Source organism: Nomascus leucogenys, chromosome 22a, assembly GCF_006542625.1.
Source record: "Nomascus leucogenys isolate Asia chromosome 22a, Asia_NLE_v1, whole genome shotgun sequence".
Lineage (NCBI taxonomy): Eukaryota > Metazoa > Chordata > Mammalia > Primates > Hylobatidae > Nomascus > Nomascus leucogenys.
In genome coordinates this window covers 72,143,364-72,169,001 of record NC_044402.1, presented here as the reverse complement: position 1 = coordinate 72,169,001, position 25,638 = coordinate 72,143,364, and the positions used below count along the sequence as shown (strand labels likewise).

At 38.8% G+C, this 25,638-nt stretch overlaps 1 protein-coding gene across 2 annotated transcripts in view; it reads left to right on the top strand.

Moving 5' to 3' along the window:
• The window catches only part of SLC25A12 (solute carrier family 25 member 12), a 112,782-nt gene that overhangs the window by 63,711 nt on the left and 23,433 nt on the right, over window positions 1–25,638 (top strand). The window contains exons 9-13 of one of the 2 annotated variants that reach the window (XM_030802870.1): window positions 3,270–3,354; window positions 14,878–14,956; window positions 16,852–17,010; window positions 20,091–20,143; window positions 20,693–20,773. In XM_030802870.1, coding sequence (XP_030658730.1) covers window positions 3,270–3,354; window positions 14,878–14,956; window positions 16,852–17,010; window positions 20,091–20,143; window positions 20,693–20,773 — 457 coding nt within the window. Of the gene's footprint in view, window positions 1–3,269; window positions 3,355–14,874; window positions 14,957–16,851; window positions 17,011–20,090; window positions 20,144–20,692; window positions 20,774–25,638 lie in introns of both variants that reach the window. The other variant, XM_003253705.4, reaches the window with a different exon arrangement.

Sequence of the window (25,638 nt, the reverse complement as noted above, 5' to 3'; positions counted from 1 at the left end):
GCCTGGGCGATTACCCTGAGGGTTTTGAGCAAATAAATTGTCTGCTTCTCGGCAAGTGGCCTCAAAGATTCATTCCTTTTCCAAGGGGGTGCAACAAATTGCTAGAATGAATTGAACGTCTCTCTATGAGAGACAAAAGGCTAAGGTCAAAGCTTGGAACCTATCTGCAAATTTTCTGGGGTTCTCTGAATAGCTTCCTAGCTTTTTCTTTACATTGTTGTATGTCATTTATGGAGAAGGGGACCTACACTCAGACCAGCCCCTCGGCTTCTGCTACTTCCCTAAGGGATAGCAGGGCTATAGAGGTAGTTGAATAGGGTGTTCCCCTGTGAATGTGAGGGGGACTTAGCAGGGCCCTTGGTTTTAGCTCTTGGGTTTGAGCCTCAGAAACACTTGGCAAGGGGTTATATGGGGGTGGTTGCCATTGCCCCTGAGAGACAGGTGGCCCTTGCGAAAAGGAGGTCATCCACAATATCCAGTTCTGCCTTAGAACCTGCCTTTTGGGGCAGGTTCTGAGAGTTTTGCAGATGGTTGGGTTTTGATACAGGGCCATGGAGGCCTGCACATATGGGATTTCTGACCATTTACACTGCCTTTTGCAAAACAGGTCTAATTGCAGGATGACGTTGTAATTAAGACTTCCATTGACTCCCCATTATTCCCGGCTGTCTAGCTAATTTTGGGGCCATACAGTATTATGCTTAAAAAAAAAAATCAGATGTTTTCGCCTTAGATTGTCAGGGTCAAATTGATTCCAGTGGTTGAGAATGCAGCCAAGTGGGGAATCAGGTGGAATGGATGGAGAGTTGCCCATAGTGGTCTGGAAGAAAGAAGAGAACCTAGCTTATTTGGTGACTCAAATTTTACCTGGGGCATCCCCCTGGAAAAACTCTGGGCCTTGATTGGGGTCCTCAGGGGTGTCCCCCTTTAGGGCCCCGTCTTAGTCTGTCAGATGTCTCTGACCTTAGATGGGTGCTGGTACCACTTTGGGAAGCTTCTCTCCACCACTGATGACCCACTGTGAGCTTTACTTTTGTCCCCGGATGAAGGCCTTGACTTCTAGCATCCATATAATTTGATAAGGCCATGGTTTCCTGTTCCACTGAAGTGATAGCCATGAACTTTAATAATAGGAACTAGAGGTTGGATGGATTTCTTTTGTCATGTGGATTACAGGTAGTCTCATGGGGGAAAGGTAGATTTTGAGCATGAAAAATGAAATAATAGTGTTGGATATTCCACTCAGGCCCTCGACAAGAGAGGGAATGTTTAAAAATCCACCACCATGACAGTGGACCCTGTGTAAGGGCAGGCCATTCTATAAAAATAATCTGGTGATGACAAAAGAAACAAGATGTAGAATGTATTCTAAAGATTGTGGGCCCCAAAAGTCCTCATCAAGTTGAATAGATCGAGTAGGATAAGGGAAGTCAAAACGTTTAAGAGATATCCTTTGTCATTACAAGCTAACTCCTTAGGAGAATTTGGCATAAGAAAAGAGGGCTTAAGTTGACTGAAACATGTGTGAGTTTGTTCTGGAAGAGCTGCCACTGCCAGTTTCATCACATGTAGGGATTAGGGACTGTAACCAGGAAAGATAGAAAAGAGTACTTCCCCATTCTGGGCAGGGCAGCTATCCCCATTCACTTCTTGGCCTTCAGGTAACACCAGAGAGTGGCTCTGGCTAGTTGCCCTCAATTACCAAGGATCTACTAGGCAACAGCCTCTGAAAGACTGAAAAAAAGAAAAGGACTCAGGTCCCTCACCCAAACCAGGCAGTGGTGGTCAGGTGCTTCCACGTGGATACCTTTCAGTCTCCCGGGATAGTGGACCTGGCCAGAGACCTTCATGCTTAGTTGCTGTCTGTGGAGGGTCCCGTGCTGGAAAAGGGAAAGAGAGCAGAAAGTGTTCCCCTCTGTGGAGTGGAGGGAGCTCTGCATGGAGATAGCTCCAGCCTGTGCCCGCAAATGAAGGCTCAATAGAGAGGAAAAGAAAAAGAGCAAAAGCAAAGCAAAGAAAAATAAATCCCCAAATTTGGGCTTACCTCCTGGCTGACTTGCCAAGATATGTTACCAGTGGAGGGTCTTGACTACAAGTTGTCCAGTTTCTTGGCATGTTGAACAAAGAATTGGACAAAATGCACAAACAAAGCAATAGAAGACAAAAGCATAGATTTATTGAAGTAAAAGTATACTCCACAGATCAGGAGCAGGCTTGAGCAAGCAGCTCAAGAGCCCTAGTTGCAAATCTTCTGGGGTTTAAGTACCCATTAGAGGTTTCCTATTGGTTACACCCTATGTAAATGAAGACTTGGCCCACAACCAATCGGAGGCTGAAGTGAAGGCTCAGCCCGTGATCAATTGGAGGCTGAAGTGAAGGCTCAGCCTACAACCAATCAGAGGCTGAAGTTACATCCTACACAAATGAAGACTTGGCCCATGACCAATCAGAGGCTGAAGTGAAGGCTCCCTGTCTCCAGACCCTATTCTCCTGCCTAAAAATGGGTCAAAACTCAAAAGGGGGCCGGGCGCGGTGGCTCATGCTTGTAATCCCAGCACTTTGGGAGGCCGAGGCAGGCGGATCACAAGGTCAGGAGATCGAGACCACGGTGAAACCCCGTCTCTACTAAAAATACAAAAAAATTAGCCGGGCTTGGTGGCAGGCACCTGTAGTCCCAGCTACTCGGAGAGGCTGAGGCAGGAGAATGGCGTGAACCCGGGAGGCGGAGCTTGCAGTGAGCTGAGACTGCGCCACTGCACTCCAGCCTGGGTGACAGAGCGAGACTCCGTCTCAAAAAAAAAACAAAAAACTCAAAAGGGTTGGAAAGAACATATCGTTGGAAAAAAAAAAGTCTCCCTCCTACCCTTGTTCCTTTCCTTGGAGGCAACCAGTATTTATCAGATTTATATGTATCCTTCCCAGATACTTTGCACCTGTGCTTTAAATAGGTATCCTTAGGGGACACATTTAGTGGGTAGGGACAGTCAACCTTTATACTTTTGCTTCTGGCAATAATTATTTGATTTTAATATCTATCACTGGAGTCTTACTAAATTCATGCACTCCACATTATTTCTCTGGAGCCTTTTGGTTTTTGTTGATGAAAACAGAGTTAAAAGGTTTTTTTTGTCACTAAAATGATCTGTGTAAATAGAGAAGTAATGATTTTAAACTATAGTTCACTTTTTTTTTTTTTTTTTGAGAAAAGATGATTTTGGTGTGAGGAGTTTGTCAGTGTCTAACAATTCTTTCCTATATTTTTCTTGAAGGCGCTTGACTTTGGCAGATATTGAGAGAATAGCCCCATTGGCTGAGGGGGCCTTACCTTACAACCTGGCAGAACTTCAGAGACAGGTATGAGTAATCTCATAAATATGATCACCTTAAAAAAACGCTGAACTAGTAGACTAAATAGGAGCTGACAGCTTCTGAATGCTGTAAAAATTAAAAATTACTTTCCAGAGAAAGACTTTACTTAGCTTAAAGATTACCTTTATAGAACTACTGTTACCCCCACTTTTATAGAATATATATATATATTTTGAGATGGAGTCTGGCTGTGTTGCCTAGGCTGGAGTGCAATGGTGTGATCTCGGCTTACTGCAACCTCTGCATTCTGGGTTCAAGAGATTCTCCTGCCTCAGCCTCCCAAGTAACTGGGATTACAGGCATGCACCATCACAACTGGCTAATTTTTGTGTTTTTAGTAGAGACAAGGTTTTGCCATGTTGGGCAGGCTGGTCTCAAACTCATGACCTCAGGTGATCCACCTGCCTCGGCCTCCCAAAGTGCTGGGATTACATGCATGAGCCACCACACCCAGCCTATAGAATATTTTTATGAGATAACTAGATTTATGTTTGTGTTTTGTTTTTTGTTTTGTTCAGATAAGGAAAATAAGAGTTCAAACATACATGGGTTTGACCCCCTTCCCCTTAGAATTAGCATTCTTTTCATTTGCCTCGTCACATTTAAAGATTAGTGTTAGGTTTACTTTGTATCATTAAACTGATATTTATAGGGTTTCTAAAATTAAAAAACTTCCCTCAAATGAAATAAATCATTCACTGGGATTGTGCCTTACAGATTACAGCCAGGAAAAAAAAAAGTAATTAGTGAAACCAGAAAGAAAACCTTGACTTATTACATTTTTGATAATTAGTTTTGGTTTTTATAAATGTTAAGAATGATTAAAACAGTAGCTTCTGAGTCCTGTAAAATTCATACAGTCCCATTTCTGATTTTACAAATACTATCTTGGTAAGAAAAAGAAAATCCATGAAATTACCTTGAAGAGTGGAATGGAACAGTTTTTAACAAATCTTGTTTTAAGTTGAAACGTCTACTTCTATAGCACTTAGGAAGTTTCAGTGGTAGCAGATGATCACATTGCTTTTGTGTGTGGGTAAGGGTTAGGAGGGCCAGTCATTGTCCTCCTGGTACTTTCCTGCTCTAATAGACATGGAACCCGTGTTCCTCATAATTCTCTAGGAGAGTGTGATGCCATACTAGGCAAGGGGACATGGGGAGGGCATGGATAAAGAAGACAGGATACAGAGAGAGAGACAGAGAGAGAGAGCGCGCTACTAAATGTGCATGCTGTAGAAAGAGGCTATGTCTGCTCTTTCTTCATTGCTGCCACATTGGTGAGTAGCCAGGGTTGGCTTGCTGTTATTGTTCACTTTCACCAAATGTGTTAATGAAACATCAAGATATGTTTAAGTGTAGTTCACTTTGGGAAGACTTGGTTAGGAAACCTTTCTTCTACTTGAGCTCCATGGAATGATGATTCTGCCTGTGAAACTAATTAGAATTTACAGTTCTACTTTACATAAGGAACAAGGACATTTTGTAGTCAGGTTGAAGTAAATTGAAAATGGAAAAGAAACTATTATATCTACGTTTTGTGTTAATACTTTAACTGTTTGCTTGATGTATAATAAAGCTTCCTACAGATTAAAATGTGTTGTAACTCATTGCAATTTAGCTTCTTTTGTCTCAGAAAAACTCTTATCTGCTGCCGTCAAAGTTTATCTCCAGGCTGGGCACAGTGGCTTATGCCTGTAATGCCAGCCATTTGGGAGCCTGAGGCAGGCAGATTGCTTGAGCCCAGAAGTTCCAGACCAGCCTGGGCAACATGGCAAAACCCCATCTCTACAAAAAAAAAAAAATGCAAAAAATTAGCCAGGTATGATGGTGTGTGTCTGTAGTCCTAGCTACTTGGGAGGCTGAGGAGGGAGAATCACCTGAGCCCAGGAAGTTGAGGTTGCAGTGAGCCGTGACTGTGCTGCTACACTCCAGCTTGGGCAACAGAGTGAGACCCTGTCTTAAAAAAAAAAAAGAAAAAAGTTTGTTTCCATTATGAGGTCTCAGATCCTTTAAAAATAGATGGATTTCTTTCTTTCTTTTTTTTTTTTTAGGGTACATGTGCACAATGTGCAGGTTTGTTACGTATGTATCCATGTGCCATGTTGATTTCCTGCACCCATTAACTCGTCATTTAGCATTAGGTATATCTCCTAATGCTGTCCCTCCCCCCTCCCCCAACCGCACAACAGTCCTCGGATTTATTTCAATTCAGTGATTTTTTTAAAATAAAATTTTATAAAACTACATTTAATAAAAGGAAAGAATGTGAAAAATTTTTAATAAAATTAAAAAAGAGACATTGAAATATTTAGAGAGCTCTTACTGAATTTAATTTTATTTTTTGTAGCATATACATCTGTGAAAATTTGCTCTTGAATTTTGAAAAATTGCATTTCAAAAGAAGATATTTTGCAGTGTTGCATGTGTCTATTGGTATAGCTCTCCTTGGAAGTTTCCTTAATATTTGTAATTGGGGAATATTTCATTTAGCTTATTTAAAACATTGTAAACTGAATTTAAAAGTCTCAACTCATTTTCTCCTCCTCAGTTTTTCTGCTGCTTACTTTTCTATTCACCCACCTCTCTTGCCCCTGGCAATTTTCCTAGAGGCCATATCTGAAGCTTGTTTTGCAATCTTTGGCACCCTGAGTCTGCATCCTTCACATTTCTTCATCCTTAGGAAAGTGATGTAATTTTGCTACTGCTGTGAATTCTTTTTAAGACAGATTCAAAATGATTTGCCTGTCTTCAGTGGCAGCGCTGATGCTTTTATGCTGGGATGGGTGGCCTCAAGGGTCTTGTCAGATATTTAGGAAATGGACAGTGACAAAAACCACCATTTTTTTCTTCCCTGGGTCTCTGATTGGTATCCAGAGTGATGGGGAGTGCTTTCTCTGCCTTTCCTTAACCAGTGAGATAGTACAGCGATCTAGAATTTCTGGAGAGCTGGTAGAGGTCTTAGGTATTCTTACATTGTCCCCAAAGGAAGAACCTCAGAGTCTCAGGACACTGTTTTTTTTTTTGATGGAGACAGGGTCTCACTCTGTCACCCAGGCACAATCACTGTTCACTGCAGCCCTGACCTCCCTGGCTTAGGTGATCCTCCCACCTCAGCCTCCTGAATAGCTGGGACTATAGGCATACAACCACCATGCTCCGCTAATTTTCTTTTTCAGTAGAGACGGGTTTAGCCATGTTTGCCAGGCTGGTCTCAAACTCCTAAGCTTACATTAATCCACTGGTCTTGGCCTCCCAAAGTGCTGGGATTACAGTGTGTGTGAGCCACTGCGCTCAGCTAAAATGTTTAATGTTTCCTCTTACATAGAAGATAGTCTTTCTACTGAGGATTAGGTACAGAGAAATAAAAATTAAAGTCTTAAGTGTATATTTTCCTGTACATTATTATAGGAGCAAAATCTGAGAAAATAGAACTCAATAGAAATAATACATAATTATTAGAATTTTATAGAAACACATTTGTGAAGGTTAAGGATTCAGATTAATGTCCACTAATGGCCATTGTGAAATCTGATCTTTACTGTCCTTGAGATTTGATACAAGTTTATTTAGGACTCAGTTTTCCCTTTAGCAAAGTGAGTATCTTCATGTATTTCTGAGAAGCCTTCAAGCTCCTTCATTCTGTAAAATGGTATGTATCAATGGATTTTATTTTCAGAATTCTAAATTTATCCTCCTTTTTCCTTTGTAACATTTAAAATTTTGTAAGGAATACAGGCTGGACTCAAGTAGAATAATATGAAAATATGCTTAAGTTCTTATAGCAACCAAAGTAATGGAATAAACTTTCTTCAATTTTCAGCCTTGAAAAAATGTTCCTCAGTTAACATATTTCAGGTTTATGAGGCATTCTAAGGCAGCCATATAGACTACAATCCTAGTGACTCAGTTTTTGACATTCTTTAGTTCACAGAATTACAGTAATGCTAACCATAACTATTCCCATGTTACTTCCAGAAGAAGATATCTTGATTTGATTCTCTTGTATTTTTTCCTATATTGCCAAATTAGGAGTACATAATTACTTACATTTATTATGCAGAGTATTCCCTTATATGAATCTATTAGAAACCTAAATATAAAATAGGAAGAAGAATATATGTCTTGTTATCTCACCTTATGAAAGTTGTTATGAAAACACTTGTTTATGATGGAGAATCTGTGAGTCTAGAAACTGAAGTTATGAGGGAGAGAGTAGTTAAGAGCTTGGCCACTGATTATGTAACATCCTCTCATTCTGTTTCCTCATTTATTAAATAGGGACAGTATGCCAGGCACAGTGGCTTGTGCCTGTAATTCCAGCACTTTGAGAGGCCAAGGCGGGCAGATTGTTTTGAGCCCAGGAGTTTGAGACCAGCCTGGGCAATATGATGAAACCCCGTCTCTACAAAAACATACAAAAAATTAGCCAGGCATGGTAGTATGCACCTGTAGTCTCAGCTATTTGGGAGACAGAGGTGGGAGGATTGCTTGAGCCCAGGAGTTTGAGGCTGCAGTCAGCTGTGATCACACTACTGCACTACAGCCTGAGTGACAGAGGGAGACCCTGTCTCAAATAAATAAATAAATAGGGATAGCAGTATATATCTTTATAGGATTATTATGGGAATTACATGAGTAATAATACACTTACATTAAGCCTGACACCTGCTAAGCATGCAATAAATGTTAACTGCTGTTATTGTGCTTATTACTGTTATCAAATATGAGAAGCCCATATAAGCAAACTCCAAGATGGGCTGAAACATATATGTGACACAACTGCTTAATCTACCCTCATCTACTTCCATTAGGTAGAAGGGGATGGGAAGTGAGGAAAAAGTATTAATATATCTTTGTATTTTTTTAAGTGCCTGAAATGTTTTATATTTTAATTTTTTGATGCTGGCTGAAATTCTACCAGGCTTATTTTTAAAATTTTTTAATTAATGATGGATATTCAACAAGGAAAAAAAATCACTACCCCATACCATACACAAAAGTCTTTTCCTGTTCCTAAATGTGAAAGATTAAAGAGGATAACACGAGAGATTCTATTTATGATCTGGAGATAGGCAGAGATTTTGTAAATAGTACAGAACACAGTCATAAAGAAAAAGATTAATAAGTTAAACTTCATTAGATTTAAGAACTTTTATCAAAATATACCACTAAGAGTGTGAAAAGACAAGTTACACAATAGGCAGAGATATTTGCAATAATTTAAATAATAGAGGATCTGTATCCAGAATATATAATATAATAAACTTCTGCAAATTTATAAGCAAAAGGCAGGCAATGCGATAGAAAAATTGGCTAAATACCTGAACAGAAACCTCACAAAAGAGGATATCCAAATGATAAGGAAAAATAATAGAAAAGTTTAATATCGTTAGTACAAGAAAACACACATTAAAACTACAATGGGATGCTATTTTATACTATCCAGATTGATCAAAATTATACTCTGACAATGGCAAGTGTTGTTCAAGAGGTGAAGGAATGGAAATTGCTAGCATCACAACTTTGGAAACTATTTGTCAGTACCACTGCAGTTGAAGAAATGCATACCCCGTGACCTGTCGGTTCCTCTCCTGGGTGTAGTCCCTAACAAAAATGTTTACACATGTGTGTTAAGAGATATGTACAAGAAAGTTTAGGCCGGGCGTGATGGCTCACGCCTGTAATCCCAGCACTTTGGGAAGCTGAGGTGGGTGGATCACTTGAGGTCAGGAGTCTAACATGATGAATCCCCATCTCTACAAAAAATACAAAAAATTTAGCCAGGCATAGTGGTGCGCACCTATAATCCCAGCTACTCGGGAGGCTGAGGCATGAGAATTGCTTGAACCCAGGAGGTAGAGGTTGCAGTGAGCCAGGAATGTGCCACTACACTTTAGCCTGGGCAACAGAGGGAGACTCTGTCTCAAAAAAAAAAAAAAAAAAAGGAATGTTTATAGCTGCATTATTTGCAATTGCAAAAATATTGGAATCTAAATACTCACCAACAGTAGAACAGATAAATATGTTGTGCTAGTAAGATGACCTACAATGAGAGAAATGGAAATTTTGATTTGAGGGAAGTGAGATAAAAGAGGAGGTGGGTTGCAGAAAGTAGAGGATGTATATTTTTGAAGCATGTAACAGTTTGGATATTAAAACCAGGTTATAGACCAATTTTGGCCCTATGTGAAAATGGGAAAACAAACCTTCTCTTTTTCTTTACTGTATATTACATAATTACTTTTTCAACTGTATGGGATAAATGATCTGTGATAGACCTGCTTGGGTATATATGTACTTTCTTTAAAAATGTTTTGTTTCTATGGGAAATTATATTAAAGCTATAGGCCACTCACTAAAAAAACTATGGAATATAAGCTGGATTGTGTTCTGTCAAAACATTGTTAGAATTATTAAGAATTATTATTTTAACTTTTAAGTTTGGGGGTACATGTGAAGGTTTGTTACATAGGTAAACATGTGTCATGGGGTTTTTTTGTACATATTATTTCATCACCCAGGTATTAAGCCCAGTACCCAATAGTTATCTTTTCCGCTCCTTTCCTTTCTCCCCCAGTCCTCCCTCAAGTAGACCCCAGTGTCTGTTGTTTCCTTCTTTGTGTTCATAATAAGCTCTTATCACTTAGCTCCCACTTATAAGTGAGAACATACGGTATTTGGTTTTCTGTTCCTGTGTTAGTTTGCTAAGGATAATGGCCTCCAGCTCCATCCATGTCCCTGCAAAAGACAGGATCTCATTCTTTTTTATGGCTGCATATTAGAATTATTTTTATCTTTATTTTGTGTATAGCATTCCTTAGACGTAGGACTTTGTTTTCTTTGTGTAATTTGCATTTCTGTGGACCTTCTTTGAATTTTGGATTCATGAGCACATATAGGAAGACATTATGGTCCATTTAGGAATTCCTTTTTTTGGAACATTTTACCTCTTTCACCTGTGATATTTTACCACAAATGGAAGTCTGTTCTCAAAAAGAAAATTAGGTTTATTTATTAGTCTATTATTAGCTATTATTTATTAGTCATTTAACTCATTTAAATTTAACTCATTTAAATTATTAGATTTGAAGACTTACTATAGTGTTTAACACAACACCCTTTTTGCTGAGAGAAAAGTATGTATTGTTTAGCATTCAGGGGAAAAATTATATATATATATTAGTATACATAATACGTATTATAATATGTATTATGTATACTAATATATATAATACGTATTATATATATTAATATATTATAATATTAATATATAATACGTATTATATATTATGTATATTTTATGTATATATATATATATTTTTTTTTTTTCCTTCATCTCCTTCTCCTATACTGTCATGGCTTTAGGTTTTAATCTTATTTGTAAGGCCAGGAATATTGAATTCAAATCCCAGACTATTGAAGTCATAGATGTAATTTGCAGACAGAAAAATTTTGTTTTGTTTTCTTTAGCCTTATTTTGCCATTCTAGTCATACATTTTTGTTTATATAGAATCTAGCTTTTTTTCCCCTCTTCCCATGCTCAATATAAAAACTTTAGCTATTTCTCCCTTTTATTCTACCCATTAATAGTGTGTCATTTGAAAGAGGTAGTTCTCCCTATTGAGTTGGCAGTGTGGTTTGGGCAGGTTTGACTTGTTAGCTGACATAATCTTGCCTTATCTGGTGCATCATCACTGCTCACTGCAGCCTCAACCTCCCAGGCTCAAGTGATCCTTCCACTTCAGCCTCTCAAATAGCTGGGACCACAGGCGTGTACTACCATGCCTGGCTAACTTTTGTATTTTTTGTAGAGATGGAGTTTTTTTTTTTTTTTTTTTTGAGACAGAGTCTCTCTCTGTCGCCCAGGCTGGAGTGCAGTGGCGCAATCTCGGCTCACTGCAAGCTCTGCCTCCCAGGTTCACGCCATTCTCCTGCCTCAGCCTCTCCGAGTAGCTGGGACTACAGGCGCCCGCCACCACGCCCGGCTAATTTTTTGTATTTTTAGTAGAGACGGGGTTTTACCGTGGTCTCGATCTACTGACCTCGTGATCCGCCCGCCTTGGCCTCCCAAAGTGCTGGGATTACAAGCGTGAGCCACCGCGCCTGGCGGCAGGATGGAGTTTAACCATGTTGCCCAGGCTGGTTTTGAACTCTTGGGCTCAAGTGATCCTGCCTGCCTCAGCCTCCCAAAAGTGCTGGGATTACTGGTATGAGCCACCTCACTAGACCTAATTCTCACTTACAAAATGAGATACCTATAAAAAAAAATGAAGAGAACATCTCTTTAAATGAGGTCTCAACTTATTTCCTATCATACACATATGCTTAGGGAGTAGGTTAAAAATCATTTAAGATTCTCAACTCTTGTTTTGAAAAACACTAATTAACCTTGTTAAATATCAAACTTTATGATCATAATCATAACCTTAAGGGAAAGAGCGTCTTTTCCTTTGGCCCATTTGCTCACGGCAGGCAATCTTCTTAGTGCTGAGTGTTTTCCTTCAGCCTAAATGCTAAAAATTCAGTACACAGTCATTAATAGGGATGATAGTGATAGCATTTCATTTATGAATATTCATGAAGTGAAATCCATAGCATTAATTACATTAATTTACATACCTGAATACAAGCGAGCCATAAGTGATAACTAAGCCTTAAAAAAAAGTTGCTAACCATATATTGTATGTTTTCTTTTAAATGTTATTTAATAAGGGTGAAGGTGACATTTCTGTCAAAAGGCATTTGGGTATTTATAGTTAGAAATGTTTTTAGCAAAGAATTAAAGCACAGTATAATCCTTCAGTTTTCATAGGGTTTTGTAGGGCTTATAAACATTCTTTAGGGGAAGAAAGTATAAAGAAAAATGTATGTGGTTGAATACAGGAGAAGCCTTTTATATGAATAAGGGTGTTAGTGGTTACTTGATGCTTATTTAGGATCATAGGCTTTTTATTCTATGAGTTTTAATTCAACATATTCTTTTGAAAGGATACATGATTGAAAATAATTCATAATCTATGAGAATGAGGTTTGTTTTCATCCAGTTTTGTGATTGAGAAACTCTAAGTGGGGGAAATAACGTTCTATATATATATATATATTTTTTTTTTTTTTTTTTTGAGGCGGAGTCTTGCTCTGTCACTCAGGCTGGAGTGCAGTGATGTGATCTCAGCTCACAGCTGGTCCTCCACCTCCAGGTCCAAGTGATGCTCCCACTTCAGCCTCCCAAGTAGCTGAGATTATAGGCACCTGCCACTATACCTGACTAATTTTTGTATTTTTAGTAGAGATAGGGTTTCACCATGTTGGCCAAGCTGGTCTTGAACTCCTGAACTCAAGTGATCCGCACACCTTGGCCTCCCAAAATGCTCAGATTACAGGTATGAGCCACTGCGCCGGCCCAGTGCATTTTTAAAGAAGTTCAAAACATATGCCAATGTGTTTAGTAGGTAGCATAATAGCTATATTGATTTTAAAATGTAAGCTAAAATGCCTGTCTTTGTTTGGACTCCTATTACAAATTACCATAGGTGGTTTAGATAACAAACATTTATTTCTCATAGTTCTAGAGGCTAGAAAGTACAAGATCAAGGTGCTGGCCAATTCAGTTACTGGTGAGGGCCCTATTCCTAGTCTGTAGACAGCAGGCTTCTTGTTATATCCTTGTTATACGAGGGAGAGATAGAGGGAGGTTGTCCTTCTTGTGTCTTTTCTTACAATGGCACTAATCCTATCATGAGGGCTCCATTTTCATGACCTAATTACCACCCAAAGTTGCCACCTGCACATACAATCACGTTGGGTAGTAGGATCTCAACACATGAATTTTGGGGAGTCACAAGCATTGAATCTGTAGCAATGCCATAACTTGAATTCCTTCAAAGTATATGAGATTAAATATCATCATTGCCTTGAAAGGACAGATTGTGTATATGTTTTCAACTGTTGTCTTTGAAACAAAGTATCAGAATTAACTGGTTAATCAACATTTTAGAAACTCATTGAAGCATATTCAGTTAATTATACTGAAACATATTCAATATAGTGGGCCCTCCATCTGCTTGAGTTCCATGTCCTTGGATTCAACCAACTGTGGATGGAAAATATTTGGGAAAAAACAAACAATAAAAAATAACACTACAACAATAAAAAAATGCAAAATTTAAAAATACAGTATAACAACTATTTACATCTTATTTACCTTATATTAGGTATTAGAAGTAATGTAGAGATGATTTAAAGAATACAAGAGGATGTGCATAGGTTATGTGAAAATACTATACCATTTTAGATCAGGGACATGAGCATCCATGGATTTTGGTATTCGAAAGTAGCAGCAGGAATATTTTTGTGCCAAGTGAGATGGCTTATGCCTGTAATCCCAGCACTTCAGGAGGTTGAGGTGGGAGGATCGCTTGAGCTCAAGAGTTTGAGACCAGACTGGGCAACATAAACAGACCCCATCTCTCCAAAAAATTTAAAAATTAGCTGGGCATGGTGGCATGCACCTGTAGTCCTAGCTACTTCAGAGGCTGAGACATTGGGATGGCCTGAGCCTGGGAATTTGAGGCTGCGGTGAGCCATGTTTGTGCCACTGCTTTCCAGCCTGGGCATCAGAGTGAAACCCTGTCTCCAAAAAAAAAAGAATATTTTTGCGTTAATTAATCAGTGAAATATAAAATTACTTAGAAATATTTATATCATTCTTCTATAATTTCTATTTTTATATATACTTTAAAATACATCTTATATGTAATTTTATAATGTATATTAGATTTATGTTCATATAATTAAGACATTGGCAAGTATGTGAACTTTTTATTTAGTTTATTCTGTCATTTCGTACTGTTTACATAGTATAGAAGGTCTTTTCATAGTGAAAATATTAAAGAACAAGACTGACACATTAGTATAGACAAGTTATCTTAGATCTTTTCTTTATGCTATGGGATACCTGTGGAAATAACATCTGGTGGAATTTTCTCTTTTTTATTATTAGAGATTTTTATGTTAGAACTATGACAGTAGTCATTAGAGATGGTAGATTATGATCAATATTCTCTGATTTAAGAATCAAGTTAATTTTTATACACTTTAGAAAGCTTTTTAAATTTTAAGTTAGTTAAAGAAGGAAAAAAATTTTATAACTGAAATGCTTGTTTACCTGAAAGATTCACTTCTGTAAACTGATAGTGTATTCCCCCAACAGTAGCAGATAAATGAGGCATTAATAGGCTTGTAAAAATTGGGGTAAGGGGGAAGCTACTGTATTTGGCCTAACATGGTTTTTAAATGCTGATGATAGAGTTACCTATTTTTAAATACATTGCTTTCATTTTTGGCTGCATGAATATCCTATTTTCTTCTTTTGGAAAAGATATTACTGCATTAACAATATCATTTTTAGGTTTTGTTTTTTCTTGTCTTAAAATAATCAAATTGTAGCTTTTTCACTTGCTGTGTGCTCTTTCAAGATTTTTTTTTACCCGTTTTCTTCTCTGCAGCAGTCTCCTGGGTTAGGCAGGCCTATCTGGCTCCAGATTGCCGAGTCTGCTTACAGATTCACTCTGGGCTCAGTTGCTGGAGGTGAGTGACATGTCTGTGTGCTGTTTGAGGCTTGTGTTAATGTAATATTATCTCACCAGACTGAGGCAGATCAGCAAAGGTGCAGTTCATTGTTCCCATGGGTCACGACTTCAGGGCTTTCTGAAGTGTTCTTTATTTTTACCTATGATCAGGGGACTTGTCATAGCAATGGCTGTGACCCTCTGGCTCCAGTCTGTCTTCAGGACAGAACCTCTATAATGATGTGAAAGTCTGGGATGCAGTGCTGCACTCACCTTAATTATACTGGCTAAGGCCAGTATGAAAAAATGGAAAATGAGACTGTGTTTATGGGGCAGGTTAAGAAATTGAGATTCGCTATTATCCTTAGCAAACTAACGCAAGAACAGAAAACCAAATACCACATGTTCTCACTTATAAGTGGGAACTAAATAGGAGCTTATGAACACAAAGAAGGAGACAACAGACATTGGGGTCTACTTGTGGGGGAGGGTGGCAGGAAGGAGGGGAGCAGAAAAAATGACTATTGGATACTGGGATTAATACCTGGGCGATGAAATATGTACAACAAACGCCCATGACATGTGTTTACCTATGTAACAAACCTTCATATATACCCCACACCTAAAGTAAAACTAAAAAAAAAAGAAAGAAATTGAGATTTGGGATATGAATCCTAGAACCTCGTGAAATAAAACAACCTCTCAAAGTGACTCACTTATGCTTTTCTGCTTATATGTTTTCCTTTCCCTTATCACTTGCTTAACAATATCTGGACTTGATGTTTATTTGCAAAAATGTAATCCCAGCACTTTGGGAGGCCGAGGTGGGCGGATCACGAGGTCAGGAGATCGAGACCACGGTGAAACCCCATCTCTACCAAAAATACAAAAAATTAGCCGGGCGTGGTGGCGGGCGCCTGCAGTCCCAGCTACTTGGAGAGGCTGAGGCAGGAGAATGGCGTGAACCCGGGAGGCGGAGCTTGCAGTGAGCCGAGATTGCGCCACTGCCCTCCAGCCTGGGCGACAGAGCGAGACTCCGTCTCAAAAAAAAAAAAAAAAAAAAAAAGAACCTTCCTTCCCTCCCTGTTCACAGCCAAAATTTGAGAGACTGTTTTCGCTTAAATACTCTACTTAGAAAATGTGTACAATCTGAAGTTGCTTTGTTGAGAAGAAACTAGCAGGTGTGATTAAAATGCTTACGATTTTTAAAGATAAGCCTGAACTCAAAAGACTTTTTTTTTCTTTTCACTCTCAGTTTTAGAAGTTGCAAACCAGGTTTTGGCTTTCAGCAGTCAAAATATGTAATACTCTCATTCATGTAAATAAATTTTTCAGTCCCTGAGAAATTCTAAAGCATAGCCATATTTTCTTTTAAACCAAATTCTATACATAGGGATAGGATAATGTTGAAGTGTGTCTCCAGTATTATGGTTGTAACTATGATTAATTTACCAAGATGCTTTATTAAACTAAATTTTAAAATTGTAGCCACCTAGTGTACGGATATAGTCATTTTAAGAAGTAACTGGCATAAGATTTAGGCATTTAATGGAAAATATAAATAAATGTTATACATAATAGTTTAATGTTGTTATTATAGAAAACTGAGTGTTGATTATCTAATTTGGGAAGTGACACTCGATAATCCACTCTGTAATTTATGAACCTAAGATATCAAAGAGCATTCTTGGCAGTTGTTTTCTGAAGCAGCTCAGCTGTATTTATGGATTTCAGTGGTTGTTATAGCCTGCTATCCCTAAGGTGTGTGTGAGGGAAAGAAAAATAATAAAGTCTCTTTTGTGAGAATACATATTGTGTTTTATTTTCTCATCCTTTAAGATAAGATTTGTCATCCTTATGGACGCTCCATTTAATTGTGTCGTTTTTTAAGCCTAAAAATTGTTCTGTTTGTAGCTGTGGGAGCCACCGCAGTGTATCCTATAGATCTGGTGAAGACCCGAATGCAAAACCAGCGTGGCTCTGGCTCTGTTGTTGGGGAGCTGATGTACAAAAACAGCTTTGACTGTTTTAAGAAAGTCTTGCGTTATGAGGGCTTCTTTGGACTCTACCGGGGTGAGTAAGCAAATCCCAGCTGCTGAAGTTAGTGATTTGATCTCACCAGCAGCAGATTTTAACTCACTAGTTATGGAAGCCAATATGTAGTATGCCTAGCCAGTCTAGGTCTGTTTCTCTCTTTTTATTTTCTCTTTGCTCATTTCCCTTTTTACATTCTTTCTGGCGATTAGCAATATTAATCTGCAAACAAGGTCTTCATTTCTTCTTCTTGCGATTTATATTTCTTGGTATCCAAATTATGTGTTTGTCCCAACATGGGTCTATGTCACCATGCTCCTACAAACCAAGGCACATATCTGCAGGTGGAATACAAGGATGATAGCTAAGAAATACAGAGCTGCTTTTCTCAAAGAATTAAAGAGGAGAAATACATCTCCTTTTCTGTGAAAGAGAATCCAGGTTACCACTCAAAGACGAGTTTACCCTCTATGTATTTGTTTCAGCTGAAAGAAATATCAAATGTTTTTGTCTCTTTCAGGGACCATTTATAAATTTTTTCCAATGAGCCATCTGAAGGTTAAAAAAAAAAAAAAATGGAAAACCCTTTGGTTCCAAGTCTAGTTCTTGCTCCTTTCCCCCACTTAGCTCAGAGGTGTACAGTCAAAACAGAGAGATTTTCTTTCGCAGGGAATGTTAGCAGCCACTCTAGACTGAGCACAGTGCAGTTGGCATCAGAGGCAGCACTGTGCCCCATGCAGAATTCTCCCCACCCCCCCGTTGTCTTTGTAGGAACTTGTCTCTTTGGAGAGAGAATGACTTTCATGTATGTGTTTTCACATTAGAATATAGGGTTTCCTTTGGGAGGGAGATTAATTTTTTAATCTCTTTGGGCGCCACTTGGGATTCTTCGAAAATACTCTCTACATGCTCAAGTCCAGGCCATTTATGTAATTTACTGTACTTGTTTGTTTGCACACACAAGCTCATTAATCCCTAGCCTATTCTGAGCTCTGTTGAACTATTTGGCTTAGAAATCTTCCTAAGAAAGATTGGGCCCGAACAAAGCTTTATGCTCATGGACAGGAGAAAAAAAACACCTCTGGTTAGCATTTTATATACAGGTATTCAAGCAAAAAATATAACTCCGATAAACTCATAATTGAAGTAGAGGGTCACAAGGATGTTCATTTTTAGCATTATATATAGAATAAGAGGAGAGAGTCATTCCGAAATCAAACTAGGCTCAAGTACCCTGCTCTTGAGAATGAATGTGATGAGTTTTCCTCAAATATTCAGAACTGTAGCCTCTTTGAATTCCACCTGTACAGCATGTACCCTGTGGAAAGGCGTGCAATATCCAGAATGCAGACCTTTCCATGTGAATGCTTGTTTTAACTGATTAAACCCTGCATATCCAGATTTTATTTAATGGGGAATCAAGGTTGAGTGGCATTAAGGTTGTTTTTTTCCTTGATATCTCTAATATTTCTTTGTTGAATAATGACCTTTCTCCTCTTTGGTATACTTTTAAATTGCAATGAAAATGCCCCCTATTAAAAGGAACCTAGATATTTACTGCATAGTTTAGCCTTCTCAGTGGCTAGATGCTTACAGAAGATTTCATTTGAGAGAGATGTCATGCTAATTAAATGGATGCAATATAGCAAGTAGGGGAGGGGATTGTTGGTTTTATTCAGGATGTAAGCTCATAAAAGCAGTTCTTTAAATGAGAGACTTTTGTATTAGGGAGAAGATTGTAGGAGTCCTGTATGTGAGCACTATGATTATTGAGATTGTCATATATTGCTTGGAACTGGTCCATTATTCTGTCAGATGATTGACAAAATTGTTGACAGATTAGCTAAATTTCTTTGCAGCCAACAATGATAAAATGACACAAATCAGTACTTTATTAAATTCCATGAGCCTTATTGAGGCGAGTTGTAAAACAAATATGCATGCTGACATGGTTGTATGGGAGTTAGATTAAAAGTAATAGACCCTGATAATCACGAGGGTTAGAGAGTTAAGACTGCCATCTGCTGATTTGTTCTTTTAAATCAGTCTGCTACCCATGAAAGGCGTGTGTGGCTTTGTGTGTATCATTGATAATTCAGTCTGACTGACAGTAGCCTATATGTATGATTACTTGTGGCTCTCAACTTATGGAAAATCACTCAGCAGTATCCTCAAAGCAGGCTTAAGATCAGCAGTCAGCAAGCAGGCAAACACATATATAACTCCCCTTTGGCTGGATGATTTAAAGGATATAAAATGTTTATTGTTAGCATCTCTAAAAAATGTATGCAAAAAAGTATGCTAACAATTTGGATAAGCTGTGTGCTTTAGAAAGCTGAGCCCAACAGATGTTGAATTGTTTATTTTTTTCTTTTCCAGTTTACAACCAGCCTGGGAAATTTAACTTTCTAAGGATTATGATTTCCTTTGTTTTGAGGGGATTCTTTTAAAATGTCTTAAGCTTGACATATATTAGTAAATAAGAATACAACAGGCATATGTTTTTGCTTATAGGAGATACTCATTAAACAATACTTAAAACTGCATTTTTCTTTGCAGTTTTGGCTTCCTTTTAAATAAATGAATATTGAATGCTGTGTTTCTCTGAAGAGAAGATTATGGGAGTTAGTATTCTATAATAACCAAGCCACTGTATGCCATTATGTAGGTAGCATAGTTTGTGGCAAAATCTGGGTATGCTTAACAGCATGCTTTTCAGAGCTTTTCCAAGTGTACAGTGTCTGTGTATGTTTATATGTTGTTGATTGTAATAAGGGAGGGAATTTGGTTACATTGTTATTGGCAGTGTTCCCAGAATAGGGAAGACCCATGGCTCTGTTTCTTCTTCATGGACTTTTTGGGAGGTGTTGGATAACTAGGCTTTAAAGTAAGCATGCTTAAGAAGAGGATTTATAGCCTCAAGAAAACGTGACATTATACTGCATTTGTAAATAATGATTACATATGTATACAGAGTTTTCAGGATAATCTTTTTCCCATTTTAATGAAAACTCTGCAATGTTTGATGGGTAAATAATATGGGGGAAACTCTTTGTTGCTGGGCTTGTGTATTCATGTCTGGTACATCTATATTGCTGATGACTCTGTCCTTTATCCAGGTCTGATACCACAACTTATAGGGGTTGCTCCAGAAAAGGCCATTAAACTGACTGTAAGTTTCTCTCTAACTGAATTTATGTCATTTGTTTAGATTACCATTAAGCCAAAAAACTAAAATCAAGGCTGGGTGTGGTAGCTCATGCCTATAATCCCAGCATTTTGGGTGGTGGGAGGATCACTTGAGACCAGGCGTTCCAAACCAGCATAAGCATAGTAAGAACTCAGCTCTACCAAAACAACAACAACAACAACAACAACAACAAAATTAAAATTTAGCCAAGTGTGGTGACGCATGCCAGGAGGCTGATGTGGGAGGATTGCTTGAGTCCAGGAGTTTGAGGCTGTAGTGAGCTATGATCATGCCACTGCACTCCAGCCTGAACAACAGAGCGAGACCCTGTCTCAAAAACAAAACTAAAATTGATGCTGCCAACACTGGCACAGTATCACAGAATTTGTAAAAGTTTAGTTTTGCATGTAAACATTTGATAATTTTTAATTTTATCATAAGACGAATATTTTGCTGACTTGGAAAAGCAACAGTATGCCAGAAGAGAAATGGTTGGGAATTTTGGTTAACTGATGTTGTCTTTCTAATTAGGTTAATGATTTTGTTCGGGACAAATTTACCAGAAGAGATGGCTCTGTTCCACTTCCAGCAGAAGTTCTTGCTGGAGGCTGTGTAAGTATTACTGTTAGGCGCTTCTTTTGACAAATATATTCCGTTGACCTTTTTGCTCAGATATAATAGATATCTGAGTGGCATTTCCCTTGAACTCAAGGGATTCTAAGCATATTTTCTCAATAATCATATGGAATAAGTTTTAAATTTTATCGTAAAAGCTAATGGGTTTTGAGTGTAGAAAAGAGGTAACATTTTCCTCCAGTTAGAATGGTGATCATTAAAAAGTCAGGAAACAACAGATGCTGGAGAGGATGTGGAGAAATAGGAACCATTTTACACTGTTGGTGGGAGTGTAAATTAGTTCAACCATTGTGGAAGACAGTGTGGCGATTCCTCAAGGATCTAGAACTAGAAATACCATTTGACCCAGCCATCCCATTACTGAGTATATACCCAAAGGATTATAAATCATGCTACTATAAAGACACATGCACACGTATGTTTATTGCGGCACTATTCACAATAGCAAAGACTTGGAACCAACCCAAATGCCCATAATGACAGACTGGATTAAGCAAATGTGGCACATATACACCATGGAATGCTATGCAACCATAAAAAAGGATGAGTTCCTGTCCTTTGCAGGGACATGGATGAAGCTGGAAACCATTATTCTCAGCAAACTATCACAAGGACAGAAAACCAAACACCACATGTTCTCACTCATAGGTGGGAACTGAACAATGAGAACACTTGGACACAGGGCAGGGAGCATCACACACTGGGGCCTGTCATGGGGTTGGGGGTTGGGGGAGAGATAGCATTAGGAGAAATACCTAATGTAAATGATGAGTTGATGGGTGCAGCAAACTAACATGGCACATGTATACCTATGTATCAAACCTGCACATTGTGCACATGTACCCTAAAACTTAAAGTATAATAAAAAAAAGGTAGCATTTTCATCAGCTCTATCTCTTTGATGCTCCTAAAGCATTACCTTCCAGACTTTTTTAAAAGTTCTAATTCCTATGCCTTTTAAGAAATAGAGTACAGAAAATATAGTAGTGGGTAGAGTTACCATTCGTATATGTTAACTGGAACTTTAAAACAAGTGCGAGATGGCTGATTAATTGGGCCCTTATATCTTAGGTATAGGACTGAGTAAGCGATTGTTTAATAATAATTTTTCTTCTTTAGAGGCCAGAGGGTATGGCAAACAATAATAATGGTAACTACATTTCAGCTATTGACAGAAATTCTGAACCAAGAGACTCAGATATTTACTTAGCGCACAAAGGTTTCTGTCTTTAAAGTGTAAGCATGACATTGGCTTTGGACCAATTCTTAAATCTATTTGCAGCTCAACTAATTTCATTTGTGGTATTTGTTTCATATTTGATAACACATGGTTTGTTTAAGACTTGTTTAGTCCATTTTGTTCTTGAAAACATTAATAACTTCCAGTTGAATTGGCTGACAGTCTTGGCTAAAACTTCCTCAGTTGCTTGTGAAACCTGAAGTGATGAGGTCAGTGACCTTGGCAACGTTTAATTCAGAGACACTGCCTCGGGGGTCAGAGAGAGAGAGGTTGCTCCAGGTTCTCTTTGATATGTGTCAGTGTGGCACATACCTGAGTCCTCTGCAGAGTTGCTTTGGAAGAGGTGGACTGCTGTGTGGGTGTGTGTGTGCCTGTATGCATGCCCCAGCACATTCTCAGGAAGGAAATCTCTTTGGCTACATTTCTTTTTTAATGAAGAGTTAACAGTGGACATAGAATAAAACTTTTGCTTAGGTGGATCACCAGAAATGAAGTTTCTCTCCTTCCTTTATTCCAATTAGATTCTGTAATTGGTTCTTGTCTAGAGAGAGAACCTTTGCCAATCATAAATATTCTTTTTCTTGGTCGTTTTAAGTTTCTGTTTGGTTAAGAAGCTTTCTAACTCATTTTTATCACAGCACATGCATACCTTTGCCAGAAATATAAGTCATGCTCTTTCTGTTCCATGTAGCTAATTATTTGTTTCCATTTGCAATATCCAGGTTTTTGGCCATGAAGCTGACCTGTTTCCATGTCTGACATGTGACCTAAGTGGTTAAACCAAAATAAGATGTTTAGTTCCTTTGTTCTTCCTAGCTACAGACCCTGTTTATAGGTTTGAACTTTAGGAATTTCTGTTGAAGTCTGGGGTGCCTTGAGGGTTGTGCTGACACTCTAAATCTCTTCCTTAATCATGACTCATTTCTGGAGGCTTTGATGGATTGTCTAGTGGGAAATTGACAGCATGAAAAATAGTTGGACTCTAGGCAGAATGATAAGGTTGTCTGCAGTTCTTCACCACAAACGTTTTCTGCTTCCCCCTTTGCTCTAAATCTCTTCTTTCAGGGAAGAAGAAAAAAGTGCAATTATTGAGTTTCTACTGACAAATTCAGTTATACTGTGGTATAAATGATTGTTAAAGCATAATTCACTGTTTCTCCCCAAAGTCTATAAATTTCAACAGAGAATAAAGTCTTAAAAAGGGTGAGTCTCTCTTTATAGAATATCAGGCTGTGTGGGAGATAGGATACTCCATTTCCTAAATGATACCTGGCAAACAGCCACCAGATTAACACTGTGAAGAGTGGCTGTCTGTGAGCCTGACCCTGAGTCCTCACCATCCTGAGTGGTGGTGGTGATACGATGTACGGTGTCCTTATGGCTTTTGGCTGAGTGCTGTCAGTGCCACTAGTGAGAAGAATGCTGCTGTTCTTCCAAAAATTACCCAATTTTAATGATGCACCTAATGCATTAACTTATTGCAGGTTAATTAGGAAGAAATGGCTCAAACTGAGTTCTAGGCTTTTTTTCCCAGAGGAAGGAATAGCTAAGACCTAGGCCTTGAGTTCCCTATAGATGAGAGGAAATTTTATTGCTATGGAAATGACAATATTCCCTTTTCGGAAAAATGGTGTGTGTTGACTAGATCATGAAGTGACCTGGAAGTGAAAATCTCTAGTCCTTGGGCATTATATATTTTGTTATTGTTGTATGTTTTGTTTTATTATCTGGTTTGTTTTTGTTTTTGTTTTTGTTTTGAGATGGAGTTTTGCTCTTGTTGTCCAAGCTGGAATGCAATGGCACGATCTCGGCCCACCGCAGCCTCCACCTCCCAGGTTCATGCGATTCTCCTGCCTCAGCCTCCCGAGTAGCTGGGATTACAGGCATGTGCCACTGCGCCCGGCTAATTTTGTATTTTTAGTAGAGCCAGGGTTTCTCCATGTTAGGGTGGTCTCGAACTCCCGACCTCAGGTGATCCACCCTCCTCGGCCTCCCAAAGTGCTGGGATTACAGGCGTGAGCCACCACACCCGGTCTTTATGATCTGTTTTTAAAGGCATGTGATTTTTGTTTTTTGTTTGTTCGTTCTTCTTCTTTTTTGAGACAGGATCTCAGTCTGTTGCCCAGGCTGGAGTGGAGTGACACGATCTCAGCTCACTGCAGCCTTGACCTCCTGGGCTCAAGGGCTCCTCCCATCTCTCAGCCTCCCCAGTAGCTGGGACTGCAGGTGCATGCCACCATCCTCTGCTAATTTTTGTATTTTTTGTAGAGATGGGGTTTTGTCACGTTGCCCAGGCTGGTCTCAAATTCCTGGGCTCAAGCAGCCCACCTGCCTTGGCCTCCTAGTTTTAGGATTACAGGTGTGAGTCACCAGGCTGGCCAAGGCCTGTGATTTTTGATACATGCAAAAGAATACAAACAATATAATTACAGAATAATAGTAAAATGAGCATCCATGCGTCTAGCACCCAACTTAACTAAAACATTGCTACTATCGTTGATGCTGATTATTGCTTTTGATGTAGCTGGAATCGGCTAATGAGGAATAGATACTTTTCTTCCTGGGCTGAACATTTTATAGGGATTATCTCATTATTATTCCCAACTAGAGTTGAAAAAACTAAAACCTTAGTGAAATCCAAATTTTGACTTAGTAAATATCAAAATTGTGGTTCAAACCACTTCTATCTCCAAATCCATATTCTTTCACCTTGATATAGGTTTTCATTTATTTGTTCTTTCATATATTCACTTATTCATTGAATACCTGAATGTTTCATGCAAATTTTAAAAATACCACCTTTAGGCCGGGGGCGGTGGCACACGCCTGTAATCCCAGTACTTTGGGAGGCCGAAGCAAGTGGATCACCTGAGGTCAGGAGTTCGAGACCAGCTTGGCCAACATAGTGAAACCTCGTCTCTGCTGAAAATACAAAAAAATTAGCCAGGTGAAGTGGCGCATGCCTGTAGTCCCAGCTACTTGGGAGGCTGAGGTAGGAGAATCACTTGAACCCAGGAGGCGGAGGTTGCAGTGAGCTGTGATCATGCCACTGCACTCCCGCTTGGGCAACAGAGTGAGACTCTGTCTCAAAAAAAAAAAACAAAAAAAAAAAAAAACAGCTTTATTGAGATATACTTAACATACCATACAATTCCCCCATTTAATGTGTATAATTCAGTGTTTTGTTGTGAAACCATCACCACAGTCAATTTTAGAACATTTTTATCAACACAGAAAGAAACGCAGTACCTTTTAGCTATCACTTCTCAATCTTCCCACCCCATCCGTAAGACCTAGGCAACTGTATTGCCCAGGCAGGAGTGCAGTGGTGCGATCAAGGCTCACAGCAACCTTGAACTGCCGGCTCAAGCAATCCTCCCACCTCAGCTTCCCGAGTAGCTAGGACTGCAGGTGTGTGCCACCGCCCTCAGCTAATTTTTAAGTTTTTCGTAGAGACAGGGTCTTACTTGCCCAGGCTGGCTGTGAGCTCCTGGTCTCAAGCAATCCGTCTGCCTCCTCCTCCCAAAGTACTAGAGTTACAGATACGAGCCACTGCACTTGGCCTCTAGGTAACTATTAATATACTTTCTGTTTTGATAAA